General features: G+C 41.1%; 1 protein-coding gene across 4 annotated transcripts in view; it reads right to left on the reverse strand.

Annotated features, from left to right (window-relative positions):
* Positions 1-3,307: 3,307 nt before the first annotated feature.
* Positions 3,308-15,497, reverse strand: part of DENND4A (DENN domain containing 4A) — a 42,896-nt gene continuing 30,706 nt past the window's right edge. For 3 of the 4 annotated variants that reach the window (XM_053462575.1, XM_053462573.1, XM_053462574.1), the window contains 19 exons: positions 15,090-15,219; positions 14,679-14,885; positions 14,461-14,589; positions 13,740-13,884; positions 13,004-13,132; positions 12,800-12,913; positions 12,558-12,698; positions 10,134-11,248; positions 9,307-9,511; positions 9,124-9,218; positions 8,867-9,042; positions 8,626-8,763; positions 8,116-8,320; positions 7,394-7,648; positions 7,017-7,134; positions 6,907-6,933; positions 4,711-4,876; positions 4,120-4,184; positions 3,308-3,794 (listed from right to left, as the gene is read on the reverse strand). In XM_053462575.1, coding sequence (XP_053318550.1) covers positions 3,658-3,794; positions 4,120-4,184; positions 4,711-4,876; positions 6,907-6,933; positions 7,017-7,134; positions 7,394-7,648; positions 8,116-8,320; positions 8,626-8,763; positions 8,867-9,042; positions 9,124-9,218; positions 9,307-9,511; positions 10,134-11,248; positions 12,558-12,698; positions 12,800-12,913; positions 13,004-13,132; positions 13,740-13,884; positions 14,461-14,589; positions 14,679-14,885; positions 15,090-15,219 — 3,697 coding nt within the window. In that variant the 3' untranslated portion in view covers positions 3,308-3,657. The remainder of the gene's footprint in view (positions 3,795-4,119; positions 4,185-4,710; positions 4,877-6,906; positions 6,934-7,016; positions 7,135-7,393; positions 7,649-8,115; positions 8,321-8,625; positions 8,764-8,866; positions 9,043-9,123; positions 9,219-9,306; positions 9,512-10,133; positions 11,249-12,557; positions 12,699-12,799; positions 12,914-13,003; positions 13,133-13,739; positions 13,885-14,460; positions 14,590-14,678; positions 14,886-15,089; positions 15,220-15,497) is intronic. The other variant, XM_053462577.1, reaches the window with a different exon arrangement.

Genomic DNA, 15,497 nt, shown 5'->3' on the forward strand with positions numbered 1-15,497 from the left:
TTGCTCAAAAAAGTTCAGTCTTTTTTGATTGAGATGCCTGTGTTCAAGCTGGGATCATCAAATCCTAGATGACGGCTTTGCTGCTTTCCATTACATATGTGTGTTTATAGCCAGGGAAAGACTAGGAGTAAAAATCGACCCTGCACACTTTACAGCCAGTGGTTCCGGTTAAAAGTTGTGCGCTGCCACCTGCTATGATCTGCCGCCTTTGTAGTATCCAATTTAAGGAATTCTCCACTTCTCTTTCTATTTCCAGGAGCCCATTTGGAGAGATATACAAAATAATTTGGGACAAATGAAACAGTCTGAAGAAGTCTGTGCACAAACGTAGAATCTTCAGAGCACAAAAGTTGACAACACTTGCAGATTGCAGCTTTACAGGTCATAGTAAGTAGAAGGTCTGCTGACCAAGAAATAGACATGGAGCAGGTAGAGTGAGCCTTAAGACAAAGGGGAGGTTAGAGACCTACTGACACATAACTTTCTTTTATAGCAGAACAATCCAGCGACTAACGCTAGTTCTGGGAACCTTGAAGTCTCTTCTGAACCCTAAAAGTGAGATGAACAGGCTGGAAGACCCCATGGATGATCAGCCAGACAGTGTAGAAGGCAAGTTTCCTTTACCAAATAGAAAAGATCTTCCAGATCTTGGGTTACTTTATCAATGTGACTAGCGGGTGGACTTTGAAGAAATGAATTCACCACCTCAGGAGACAAACCACACGCCAGCAATCTCTCTTTAACATCCATTCAAGTAACTCAGATTGGGATGCAAGACTGACCCTGATGGGGGAAGGTTTGGTCTGAGCAGCTCGTCAACTGATACCCTCTCCAAATCAGAGTGCCAATGTATTCTAGGCCAATCCAGAGTGATTATAATCACTAGGGCCCAGCCTCCCCTTATTTTCTTGATATATTTCTGGATATAAGTCGGAGGGGTGTAAACAGAGCTGCCGGGTGTCCTAGAGACAAAGGGAAGACGTGAGTGACCTTGCTGTTGATGCTGAACACCATGAGGCCTATACAGGAATAACCAAACTAACAAAGACATCTGGAGGCCACGTGCGGCTGGCCTGGAACAAGCAGTGAGCCCTCCCAAGGATGTACTGGAGGGAAAAAGAGCTTATGGCTCAGGACAGAAACAATATTTAGGAGTAAGGGAAGATTTAGGGGTATTTAGATGTTGTTTCCGTCCTCCCAAGGAGAGAACGTGCTATAACTGCCAAATAGCTAGTGGGTGTAACAAGGGAAAGAGTATACCGATGATGGGTTAGCTGAGGGACTTCAATAGTAATGATAATGAGGAAAGGGGGTAACGTTAGCTGACTCTGCTTTCAATTTAATGAAAATTTTTGGTAGCAGCAATCTGTGAAGACTGCATGGAATTCAGCTCCTGAGATCAGTCTTACCTGAAATGAAAGTAAAGCACTGAATACTGGAGAGTGTTGAACAGTCATGGGAAGGATACTGCTAGCAGTTACTAAACATACTCAGTCATCTACAACATCCCAAGATTTTATATTGCTGAACAAGGGACTATTATCAAATATTACATTATGGCTTACAGCTAGGAAGTCTAACTCAGCAAAATGTAAATAATACAAGACAAAACAGGTGTTGTCCATGACAAAAATGTTATTAAAAAAAGTAATAGAAAACAAAGAAGATCACATCCATCCAACTAATAAGAGATCTGGGGTGTAGTCTGTAAGCTGCATGTTTACCAAGTTCTGTTCTCTGGCACAGCAGAGCATATGCAGAATCCAATCATGGCGGTCTAGCTTACAACGTGTACAACCTTGGCTACCCATAAGATACTGCAGGCCTATCAGGAGACAAAGTGAAAATCCGGTTTTCTTAATAATCACAATATGAATATGGAGAAAAAAAATTTGCAGTTTACTTGTGTCCAAAGGGAAAACAAATAAAAGTTAAACTCTAGCATAAATCCATCTCTTGTCAGTACTTTATTTTAGAAATGGTACAAATCTACACAATATACAGTACGGGACGGTACTATGGTAGTGCAGAAATAGGAATGTTTTTCAGGTGGGCTACAAGCCTTTCTTTGGAATCATTTCAGTAAAGCGGGAAACGTTGGTTTACCTTGCAGTGTATTGAGTGAGTGCGAGAAGATGTGTTCTACTAATGCCTGCGTGTCTTTCCATGGCCCAGCACAGAGGACATACCGTACAGACAGACTTACTCCATAACAACGATACACACAGATCCCGGACTTTACAACACTACTCCGCAGCTTCACTCGTAAGAATGTAAAGTGCAACATTAATGGCTTTCTAAATGTGAGTTGTGGATATCGGCCACCTACAATTTAGACAAGAACAAGCTGTAAAACAGTATGGAGAGATGTGATCTCTATATGGAATTATCATCTAAACTCATTCTGCTAGACTCATCTGCCTGCAGCATAAATGAATAGGCTGTGTAATAGATCCTAGTACTTCTATATGATTAAGGAACGGGAGAGACTCCCTGTGCTCTCTATAAATATGGTACAAGCTAACTTCATAGGTGCTGGATGTATGTAGAGGTGTTTGGACTGATATACTGAAGGTACTACAGCAGATCAGGTAGTAAAGTGGTTAAGGTGCTGCCTAACTTACACCTCGGCTATCAAGGCTTACTCATTACAGTGAAATATCACTATATATCAGGACAATATTAATAGCATTCATTGTTGTCCTTCTAGTTTTCCCCATGGACAGCCCTGCTCTTAGCAGTTAAGGCTGATTAGGAATGTACCGTCATTTCATTGCAGATATTAAGTGCGATACTAAATGTCACAGGTTTACGTACCATAAAGCGATAAATTGCACAAATGAACTGGTTCTTTAGAGAAGAAAGGCTGGACTAGGAAAACAGACTGGCGCATGGAGAGCGGCTGGGATTGTAACGTAAGAGTAACGGAGGGGCATAAATCCTGCAGGTCTAACCCGTGTAGCAAGAATTCTCACCTAGCCGGAGTTCAGGGTGGTTTACAGCCTTATCCTTAGTCATGTGAACCCACAGTCATATATAGGGTATGCTGTTAACACAATATTTGCTGATCCTGAACTACTTAGAATGAAGAATGACAGCAAAAACACCTTGTCTGTAGCGCTGAAAACACCCGATCCTCTCCTAAAAGGAGAGGACGACCAGGACACGTAATAAATTAAGAGATGATTACAGTAATAAAAACAGCAGTGCCCACCCATGAGGCACAGATCCAATATTGCCCATAGAACTGTTCTTTGCTCGCTAGATCTTTTGTAAATAAAAATAAAATTAAACCTTAATGACTTACTAGGCTTATTTAAACTTCTTTATACACCAATCTTTTATAACATTAAATATAAATATTCTGTGTAAACTACAACACTTGGAATGACGAAGAACGCTCCTCCACCTTTACATTATAGTCCAAAGCTAGAAAGTCCAGGACGAAAGAAAATGTAAAGATCTCTTTCTTCATTCACTTATTGTTTTTTTCTTCCAAGCATATCCCGTTTCTCCAGTTTCCAGAAATCACAGGAACTAAATCTTTCCTATTGCTTGTTCCGCATTCTGTATTAAGACAGGTTTGCCTCAAAACCCGTTCTCTCCATTTTCATTTTAAAACTGAAATGGTAGCAGACCGCTGCCGCGCTTTATGGTTTAGAGAAAAGGCTGGCCAAACATTTTTCTGCATTCGATGACGCCGGTGCTTGGGGGCCGGTCACAGATCTGAGTACACTTCACCTGGTCGGGGGTGAGGCGATCGTAAGCACTTTTATACTCCCGGTCAAACACATCTGCGAGAAAGAAGGTAAAGGTTCTTTTAGTGCAGCTATGTCATATTACCATCCACATTCATGGTTGTGATGATTTACACGGGGTAAAGGAATAATCAAACAGAAACACAGATATAAAATGCTTGTACTTAATCAGGAATGCCCAACTTAGGTCAGAGAAGTACTTGCCCAAGATTCTGAGACATTGTGTAGAGACCGGGATGTCATTATTACAAAGCCTTGATTAATGGGGGAAAATAGCTGGGGGATATAGGTTGAAACGTACAATGGATCAAGTAAGGCATTTCACAGAGATATTGTTCAAAAACATTATAGAGAAACTCACCAATATCAATGTTCTCTCTTCCCAAAGCAACAAGAGAAAGGAACAGAATCTCTCTGTACAAACTCCTGTAAAAGAGCAAAAAAGGATGAGAAATAAATGCCTGTCACAAACCTCTTCTATTTCTTCTGCAGCTTTTGCTCTAGCATGTATGAGAGATCAGAGCGCCGTTTCCCAACCTATAGTCACTTCTTGGGGTAACTCTGAAAAGATTGGCGAATACCTTCAGGGGCTTCTTTAGTTCAAGAGCTAATGGTGCCTGACGGAATAAATATTGTCAACGGATACGGAGTTGGTTGGATTTTTTTATAGAATTCTATAAACAGGTGAAAAAATGTTAACTATGATCCAAAAATCATAAGCTTTCGCTCCTCTTATCTGCTAAATAAGGCTGCGCACACCACACCAGTCTCCCAGCCTGGGGACCTTAGGGTCACAGCTTTAATTTTTAAGGGTTTTGTGGCAGTACAGATTTGTGAATCTCCATGAAGACCACCACCTCTGCTGCTGGAAAGGCTCAAGGGTAGAAGCATACTTTAGTGCACTGAAGCACCGGAGTCATTAATTTAATGTTCATACTGAGCCTAGACTTACCTCTGCCGTGTGTGGTTTGGGAACTGTTGTGTGGACTCCAGCAATTGGCTCATGGGGCCGTAGACATTGTTGTTCTTAATGCTCTTTACTAAGCCTTGGAGGAATTCCTGGGTATACGACTCTTCCTCTTTATTTTGCTGTGTAATAGCGAGAGGATGCTCCGTGGCTACAAGCAGAATACAAAGAGTATAAGTCACACTGATATGAACACGGCTATTTATTACTAGAGTGTTAAGTCCTAGCAGGTACACAACAAAGGCTCAAGTTATGAATTGTTGAATAGTCTTATCTGACAAAGTCAAAGCACACTTCAGTGGCTGCCTCCAACGCCAGAGGTATTGGGTAATAAATGTTTTAAGAATGATGCTATTTGCTCTGCCTGACAGAGGTGACCTGGCAAAAGCCAAGCCAGTTCATCAAAACTTGCACATGGACTTGACCATAACCATATGGACGCTCACAAAGACAAAACGCTAAGCAAGATGATAAAGATCTTTGAGCCGGTGTTGGGCTTGCTCAGTAACAGATAACCAAAGATCTATAAATTGGGGTACTTGTGGATAAATGTGAAATGTGAGGACGTTCTTTGTATGGGGACAAGAAAATGTGGCCACACTCAACATGGCTATGAGCCAGGATCTCTACTTATTAACCACACTAGCTGCCTGGTATCATGCACAGCATTCTGTCACAAAGAGAACAGCGTGTTTGTGTTCTGGGAATTGATTGAGAATAATCAGTGGATAAAAGTATACAAAACTGAACATTCCAAGGGAAAAAAATCAAGCTGTAGCATTTTGGTAGCCACTGAGATATAAATTAAATGACCAAGCAGTTTAGAGAAACGGTGAGAATAAAGCAACTCTAACAGAGATGCACAAGAGTATCAGGAAAATAACACCAGGTGGGGGGCACAACATGGATTTACAACATGCAGAGCATTTCATGGATTTATATTCATGACAAAGATACTATTGCAGAAGTAACAAGAAGCAACAGTAATACCGAACATCAAAGGGACACCTACTCTATTTAGCTTTGAAGGGACACGCCAGTCATCATATGCACTTTAATGAGTACGATTATGTACGGTCCCTTTCAATGTTTGTGTCGTCCATTTTGAAAATGTATGAATTTGCTCCTTTTTCCACCCCATTCCAGCTAAATGCCCTGAAGGAGATGAATGCGATATACTCAGCTACAGGGCCACCCCCCCCCCCTTAATTTTTCCTCCAGGGCTGGAGGTTTGGCAAAAAAAAAAATCAAAAAGTGAAGATTTGGACTAGTTTTTAACTAGAAATTAAAACAGCCCTATAGTAATTTAACTGCTACCAATAACACTACCTTGTGCTGCACGGCACCTTTTCAGTGGCTTATCTTTAAATATATGTAGGCAGGACTAAATCAGATTACTCCGTTCCTGCGCTTTTTTCTTTCTTTTTTGTTTAATTCTTTGATTTGATGCCCTTGCCTAAATCAATATTTACTGCCTTCATAACTCTGTGGGCACCTCGATTGACCTCACATGGCTGCCAACCCAACACATGCAGGGGCAGATCTGGTCAAATGAGTGAGCTATTTAGTCATCCTCACAACAAAACCAGTTTTTACGAGTACATTAGTTCAATGATATTACACAGAATACAAAATCCGTGGCACTGAAAATAAATTCAAGGTCCACACCAGAAAGTTTGTTTTCTCTCAATAATTGATCTGCATAAGTCTATTAAGAACACGTGTCTTAGCCATGGTGCTGCAGGATAATGATTTATTACTTGGGGAGTATCTGACAGTGACCTGCAGTTACGATAAACATTATCAAAAATTCAAAATTCATTCGCTTCTTCGTAGTTTACTTTCAGCAATGAGGAAAAATCGATATTTTTTTCTATTAATAGTTTGAGATTTGGAAACACTTCTTTTGTTGGCACATTGTCCTCGGTTATATGTATGGAGATCTCTGCTATACACATAGTGTTTCTGTGATTGCCCATAATAAACCCATGGTTGTCGAGTACTTGGATTGTAATTTTTCATGCGAAAATATTTAAATTATTTTAATTACGGTTTTAATTTTTTGCAATAGCACTGAAATGCTCTGTAAGAATCCACAGACAGAACACTCACTATAATATAATAAGCCATGCAAAACCCAAGAAAAACACAATAACAACCCAGCTAGCACATTGAACTCACTCTCAAATACAACAGTGCAGTTTCGGTCTGAAAGGGAAAAGATTTTTAATCAATACCTAGAAAAAAGGTTGAGTAGCCAACACTGTCTTACAATATTAAAAAAAGCTTACTTCTGGTATTCCACAAGATGTACAGAGGCTGGCGTGGGTCCTGGTGCAGTTTCAGATTGTCCCACAAGACTTGGATCAGGACATGTTTACTGTCTTCAGACATACAGCTCCGAGGGATCTAAAACGAGAAACAGCAGACAAATACTGGCACATTGGTTTCAGACCACGATTCAGTAGTTTGGTGGGAATACCTTCACCATTAATACAAGCAGAATGTAATACTAAATGCACGAAAGAAGTATGTACAAGATTGGACCTCAGGGTAAAGGAGAAGAGTGTTGCAAGTAACTGAATTTTTGGTTAACTGTGTTTGAAATGGTTCATATCAGAAGTACTTGGGTGAAAGTTTAGAATTTTGTATGAATAAAAAAAAATACCTTTGAATTTTTGTTGCAATGTTCTGAAGACAAGATTAATCCTGGGAGGTTGCTTGGAAGATCCAGTCTTCTGAAGTACCACACCAGATTCCAGAACACAATGGGATGATGGTCTACAAAGCCAGGGACCGTGATGGATGGATCACCTTCGTTCTCTAATAAACTCTCCAGTTCCTTCCAGACCACAAGCGGGCTGAGGTAAGGGACTGTGATAGGCTCAGGTTGTGACAGCCTCCATTCCATAGCCAAAGAGTCCTGATTTCCCCAAAATAGAAGACAAACAGAAAAGTAATCCCTAGTGAGCTTCTGCTGCAGGAAGAGCTTGACTGGCTCTGGATAATGTAGAATTAAATCAGTGAGAAGTCTTCTGCTGCATTGAATGATGCATTACGTAGGGTCAGCGCAGCCCTTCTTACTGTAGAAATCTGTTGGCCCTTCACAATGAATAATGAAGTGAGGGAGCTAAACCTCAACTCCACTGCCAACTCTCCATTTAGTAAATGAACTTTGTGGTTCACTTATCCCTCTCATGATTTCATGATGTATATTAGTAGCAGTAGTGGGATTTTATAGGTCAGGTGCATAATGTCAGAAGGTAATAGAACAGGGGTCTGACCCACTGGAGTTACAAATCTCCCTGGTTCCTCACTACACCACCAAGGAAAGGTTAAGTGCAGCCAGGCTACCTGACTGTTAGCAATAGTATCTCTTGAAGTACTAACCGAGGCTGCTTGAAAGTTAGTTGGGAGGCTTCCAGTTGAGACAACATGGCTTTGCTTGTGAGACAGCTTCTCGTCCATTGGGCTTAACGTACTGATGCTCCTGGTGATAGGGAGACTTGGACATGATGATTCTGTGGGATCTGTTGTCCTCTTGCCCAGTGGGATGTCTATGATGTGGGCACGGGAACCATCTCGCTTGGTCTTACTACAAAAAAAATAGCATATTAAACCAGAGAATTTATGTAACCAAAGACAAGGTTAGCAAGTATAAACTTTAATTCAACCTTTCATATTTCTTTATTTATCTGTGAGAATAGCAACATTTTTTAGTTAAACAGGGTAAAAAGATATTAGGGTTAGTTTATGGACTTGCATGCCTTTTAAATTTCAATGAATACATGTTACAATGTAAATTCTAATAGTTGGGACTATTTTTGTCTTTGTGTAATGACTGATGCTCATTTTGAAGTACATATAGATACAATAATTTTCACTATTCTCAACACTAACCTGCAGATGTTAATATCCTCTGTTTTGGATGCAACTTGAGAAAAAGTTGGAGTCAGAATGGCAGACTCGGGTCTTTTATAAGAGGATACTGACGGGTGATGCATGCTCTCTGCAGATGGACTGGCTTTTAGGAAGTACCTGTCGTAGAGGAGATAGGCAAATATTATGTGCATGTATGGATTTTCTATGTCTTAGACTCTTTAGCAGTGCCTACTGTGTACTTTCTGTTGTAGGCACTTGCCTTCCAGGACGACGCATGTCTCGGATTTCAATGTTCAGGAATGGTAAAAAGGGACTTCCACAGAAAGGACAGATAGTGTTGAGGTTGGAGTCATCTGCTGTCCAGCCTGCCATAATCTCTTCGTCGTGTACAAGGCAGTCACATGACAAACACCGCGAACAGCTGGAGATTAGTACCTAGAAATCAGGATGCTCTTCTTATTATAGAATATGGTACTGAAAATGCTGTACAAGGACAGAGATGTACAACTAACATACCTCCATAGCATAGTTCTGGAAGACATTGGTACCACTGGAATTGCTAGATGAAAGAAGCTCAGGCTTGTAGTTCAGAGATACTCTTTGAGGAGAAGCTATGGAATATATTCTGAAATGTGAATTATGACCATCACGAACCAGGGCATGTTACCACATTTACAGTACCCAGGGTGCCAGCCTTACCAGTGTGGCAGAGAATCCTGGAGGTGCCCTCTTGAGTGTTACTCTCCAGGCTACTTCTGCTCATCCCCATTGTGTTTGAGCCAGGGTTGGTGAGATCACACTCACGTGGGGAGGCAATGCCTTCAAAGTCTTCCTCATTTAAAGAACCGCAATCAACATCCACAGCTCCACCAGAGGACAGGCTTGCCTGGTCAGGATTCTGCTCCTATGACAGAAGTACTTTACGCTGGATTTTTATATTATTAGTTCATTATTAATTCATTAACTTGAACTTATAGTGCCCTCAATTAAATATGAAAGTACATCATTTATTTTGGGAGTTTCCGGTCTTACTGCAGATCAAGGGACTGAAGCAAACACAGAATACCGCGAAAAAACCTGCACTTCTGGGACAGATAATGCAGTTCATAATGCAGGTCCAAGCATGGATCATTTCTGTTACAATAAGGGTTGACATTGACCCTGCATAATGCATAGTTTAAATGGAGAGAGTCAAGAAGGCAAACAGATTTAACTATACACTAAGCATGAATAACCAGGACCCTTCTTGTAGGATAAGCGTGCTTCAATATTACCTATAATTTATACATTTTTGCTTACAAGTCATTCAATAGCACTGGAGGGTTTATTTGTGAAAATCTGTAGTCGTTTCACTCTACCCCTTTAGCATTTTGGCCCCTTAGCATATATATATCTAACACAGATGCTTGCCAATACAGCCTCAGTTCTACCTGCTAGAAGGCTAGGCCACCAATAACACACACAACGTTTGCTTCAGTTGATCCCTTAGTAGGATTAACCCCTTCATGGATCTGTGAAATGCTTACCTTTACGGGCCCAGCATAGTTTGCAATCTTGGAATACCATTTACTGGCCTTTTCAGCCACACCTTTGCCAGCAGAGAACATGCTGCTCTTCAGCACATCAAATTTAGGGGTGAGGAGAGTATCCAAGTTAAAAGCCGTTGGGGACATCAGGGCGAGTGCAGACTCGGTGAGCTGCTCCTTTTGTGGACTGCTTGTAGGGAAGGCAGGGGAGGACCATAGTCTGCCTCGTTGTCTCTCTTCACGTTTCACGTGGTAAGTCTTTGATTTTGTTAGCCTAGGGGCTTGTGGGGAGCTTAGTGGAAGGCTGGGTCGCCTGCAAAGGGGTATAGCTTTTGAACTTTTGTATTGGTCAGAAGTGGTCCTTTGTAGCTCCATGCTTGGAGCTCGGCTGCTCAAAGGGCTGCTCATGTTGTTCATGTACATTTCTATTTCTTCAGCAAGGTCTCGTCTAGCGGATGGTGTTAGTAAGCTTCTATCTTCCTCCTCCTCCTCTTCGTCTTCTTTTTCTACTTGTTCGTTCTCTGCTGCCAGGAGTGACAAAGGGTCAAAGCCAGCCTTCACATCTGTTTTTTCTACATACTTAGCCGAAAACATAGAGGAAGAAGAGCATGTACTGATTGTCCTTTCCCTTACTTTTTCCTTTAGGCTGTTATTTTTAGCCGTTTTTATTTCATCAACATCATTGTCTAGATCTTCAAGGTCAAAAATCACAGGGGAGTCTGCTTTATCTGGAAAACCCAGACCCCCTGAAGGAGAGTCATCATCACTCCAATCCTTCTCCTCTCCAGAACCAGGCATCCCACTGGTGATCTTTCTGATATCTAGGGTCTTGGGTCGTGCGATACCTTTTTGGAAAACCCCACTGATGATTTTTGCATCAGCCCCAAGTTTCTCCACCATGTCTTTAGTGTTTGATTCCTGAACAGAGCCATTGATCATTAATCCTGAAAGCGTTCCCCCGCTGTAGTGTCTGTTCCTGTTCTCCCACCCCAATGGATCTTTTAAACCTGGTTCCATGGCACTCTTGTGTCTCTTTCGTAAACTCCAGCTTTGGAACAGCTCATTTTCATTGGCGTCACCAAAGGCTGACGCAAACAGGAGACCAGCGGAACTTTCTAAAAAGGAAACCATGCCAATTGAGCACATTACGTGTGATTTTGTTCTAACTACACACAGCACAGTGTCCTAGAATAGTCACAAAAATAACAGCCTTCAAATTCCATGCAAATAATACTAAATGATAACATATAATTTACCGTATTTGCTCGATTGTAAGATGAGGTTTTTTTCAGAGCAAATGCTCTGAAAAATACCCCTCGTCTTATAATCGGTGTCGTCTTATAATCAGACCTCAAATAGGTCTGACTATGAGACGACTAAGATCCAGATCCCCCGCAGCTGCAGGGGACCTGGATCCTCCTGTCCCCCCCCCCCCGCCCCACTTACCGGTACTTCTGAGTCCCCGGTGTGTAGCTGGGGCAGCGTGTAAATGTCTACGCGATTCGCTTAGCAGCTAGCCACGCCTCCTTCCGGCTGCAGCGTAAGTGCGTGGGATCTACACGCTGCCCTGGCTACATGACAGGGAAGTCAGAAGCACCAGTAAGTTTGGGGGAGCGGGGGAGTGTTAAATGGGGGACATAAGGCATTTCTGCAGGCAGAGTGCTCTGTGAAATGCCTTTTACGCCAGTCTGTCTCCTGAATGCCTTAAAACTCCCTATATGCCACTCTTCCCCATAATATGCCTTTTAACCCTCTAAATGCCAGAGTGGCATATAGGGGTATAAGGCATTTCTGGAGGCAGAGTGGCATATAGGGTTAAAAGGCATATCATGGGGCACAGTGGCATTTAGAGGGTTAAAAGGCATATCATGGGGCACAGTGGCATATAGGGGGTATAAGGCATTTCTGGGGCAGATGTGCATAACTGAGGGGGCAGGTTGGAAAATAGAAGGAAATAAAACCAAAATATTTTTCTCAATCATAGCTTTTATTTAAAAAAAAAATAGTTTAGATGAATTAACATTTACCGGTAAAACTTTTTTCCTATAGGGTCGTCTTATATTCAGGCTTTTTCTTTTTTTCCTAAATTAATATTCAGATTTGGGGGGGGTCGTCTTATAATCAGGGTCGTCTTATAATCGAGCAAATACGGTAATATACAGATTTACACAAGGTGCAACTAAGTAAATTTGGGGATTTGTCCACAGATTTCATAAGTAAAAAATAATTATATGAAGTGCTACTTTATAAAACTAGGCACAATTTTATTACATTTTGGGCAAAACAAATCACTTTGATATCAATTAACAAAATTAAAATCTAACGATTAGCATTTTAAAGTAGCTTTGGTTTTCTTTTTTTTTGAAGCATAGCCAATACAAAATAAGTGATGCACTTAATAGTGATCTGTGTTTGTGAACTCACCGTCAGTGACCGTGTTAGATAAGCTACTGGCTCTGCCTTCTTTCCGCACTATACTAGATGAGGACTCGTCAGTCTTTCGGTTGTGACTGGCAAGCTGGGGGAGACAGTCCCTGCTGCCCTTAGAACTCTCTGATCCAGATACTGAGCAAAAAAAAAAAAAAACATGGTTATCAAGTGTGAATATATAAACACAATATATATATATTATACAAACAACTAATTCTCTTTAACCATGCACATACATGAGCTGGAGTCGCTCTCCCTAGAGTCTTCCTTTTCCTCCTGTATGTCACTTTCGGTTCCTCTCCTCACCTCTTCTTTAGACAAGGAGCTGTAGCCAAGATCAGACTGCCCACCTGAGGAAAAGCAAGGGTAACTGGTCAGTGAGACATCTGTGAGAAAGAGCTTACGTTACATTCACCGCTAGTTCTCATCCATATACAAACCTGTACTGGATCTGTCATCGGGGAAGTCGGTGCTGGTTACATCTGTGTTGAAGGGTGCCTGCTCCGTGGGGTTCATATCAATGGAGCTATCCATACTGCCATGACTGACCGCATCCAAGTCGCTGCCATCTGTGACAAAAACATGCACCAATATGTTCATTAATAAGTGTTCAATGGTTTTTTTCTTCTATAGTTACCCAACTCAGGGAAATTGTGTCCTAGACATGCTTATTTGTTAAATGTAAACCTTGTTTTTCCGATATTCCGATAAATCCCACTCTAAGTAACTTTGGTACATTGTATACAGTGGTTGTAGAACATAGGTGCCTCTGACAGCATGAAATACTTCATCCACCTGTGCTAAAGGGGCTTTCACACTTATGGCCTGCATCTATCTTTACAAATAGTCCTCGCAAAGAAAATATTAAACTAATAAATGGATGATAAGCATGAATATGCCCCTTATCCCTATAATGGGATTTTTAAAAATATATATATACATAAATCATAAGTAGCTCTCAATAAAGTAATGGTTAGAAAACCTTGTTGTAGAAAATCTATGTCACGGATTTCCTAAAAAGTAGGACAATTTTGTTAATTCGTTGTAAATGGCACACAACGTCCTAAATACAAAAAAACGGTCTACTCAAAATATTCTGGAGAAAGCTACATATCCTGGCCGCATGCAGGCAGAGCGAACACAGAGGGCAGCCCTGGATCATGTGTTTGTCATTACCCGAGGGAGTAGCTAGTGGAACAGAGGCTTGTTGCTTCTTCAAAGCTCTTTTGAACTGGGCTACTCCTAGCAGGACATTCCTGACCTTTATCCACAAGAAGTAGCCCCCTCGATTCCCCGAGGGCCACACGCTTTCCAGGACAGCCTGTACGGGAAGAAATAGACAACGCGATGTAATAACACATCTGCCTCAAACAAGTATTACATTTACTATTAGTGTATTGTATTCATAGAGCTAGAGTTGGTTAATACACATCATTGTTTACAAGATAAATACATGAAAACTCTGAAGATCTGCATCTTTCCAACTATTGTTCTTTTCCATAACACAATCACCTTACACCGAATCGAGAAAAACATTAAAGTGGATCAAATAATTAAAAAAAATCCCCAAAACACCAAGTTACGAAATGGCTGCTCCCATATCATACGCACAGGGTGTGTTTCTAATAAGTATGAATTTATATTATTTACTGACTTATAGCGTCATCATAATAAAAAAGGGCTGTGCAATAGGTAAGCAGGACAAAACAAGCACTGCATTACTTGACAATGTTGAGTTACAGAAACAAAGGGTGAGGATGGCTTTGATCAACAAGCTATATTTAATCTGTTAAATACTCCTACGCAGGATTATTGGAAAAATTATTTAGTTCTGATTTGTTGGCAAAACGTTTTACGCCAATAACAACTATATTTTGGAATAATGTCCATGGCTCACCTTGTTATAATACCCATAAGTGATAGCATTGGGCTGTACACCAGCCTTCTTCATTTCAAACAGCACTTTCACGGCAAGAACAGGCTGCCCATACTGGCCACATAGCTGCATCAGGACCCGATAGCAAACCTACAATGGAAAATCATACCTTTAGACCTGAATTCATGGAGCTATAACGCAAAACAACCTTTGTGAAGCACTGGGGTTTTCTGACTAACCTCGTCGGGAGAGTCGATTTTCTTGACGTGCATCTTGCGCAGCACATCGTATGCGGCCCGCAGAGCTCGCACTTTCGAATGGCACACTTTCACGTACGCAGGGAGGCAGATAAACCAGAGGCCATAGCAGTGCCTTAACAGACATCTGGACCACATCTGTGGAATGGACGAGTACTGCTTGGCTATTTTATGGGCAGAACGGATTTCCTACAAACAGGGAATTATAACAGTCATTTATTTCAGCAGGCTACCAAAATAAACAATGGAAGACCACCCAGAAGGCAGTGGTCTTTCTATGGTTTGGTTTCGTGGACCCCTGTCACCTTTGTTGTGGATACCCGCCTAGAATACATGCATTTTCCTAATAATATGTACATTTAATGACCGATTACTCATTACTATATAAAGCACCTGTTTGGTCCTTCTGAACATTGGTGATGGGCTGGAGGGAGCAATGTTCTTAGAGCATAGTTTCTGTGTTTTCAAGAGTCCATCCAGAGTGTCAAACAGATCCAAGATAAGGACAGGGAACCCGTTGTAGCTGAATAAAAGGAACAGATACATAAGCAAAGGCAGTTTTTTTATTTAAATATGCCCCTAGCGACACATACTGCAGGAATGCTTTTTTTAACTTAATTTTAAAAAGAAATCACTGTCTCAATTAAAATGGATACAGCTAAAATGATGTCATCTAAGTTTTTTTTGGTTGGGGGGGCACGGGGGTAGTAAATATCAATGTTTTTGACTTTTAAGTAAAGTACCTAAAGTTAAATCCGTTGAATATAATACCAAGGAAAGAAGACACAAGGTGAAAGCATA

This window comes from Spea bombifrons, chromosome 4 (genome assembly GCF_027358695.1).
Source record: "Spea bombifrons isolate aSpeBom1 chromosome 4, aSpeBom1.2.pri, whole genome shotgun sequence".
Classification (NCBI taxonomy): domain Eukaryota; kingdom Metazoa; phylum Chordata; class Amphibia; order Anura; family Pelobatidae; genus Spea; species Spea bombifrons.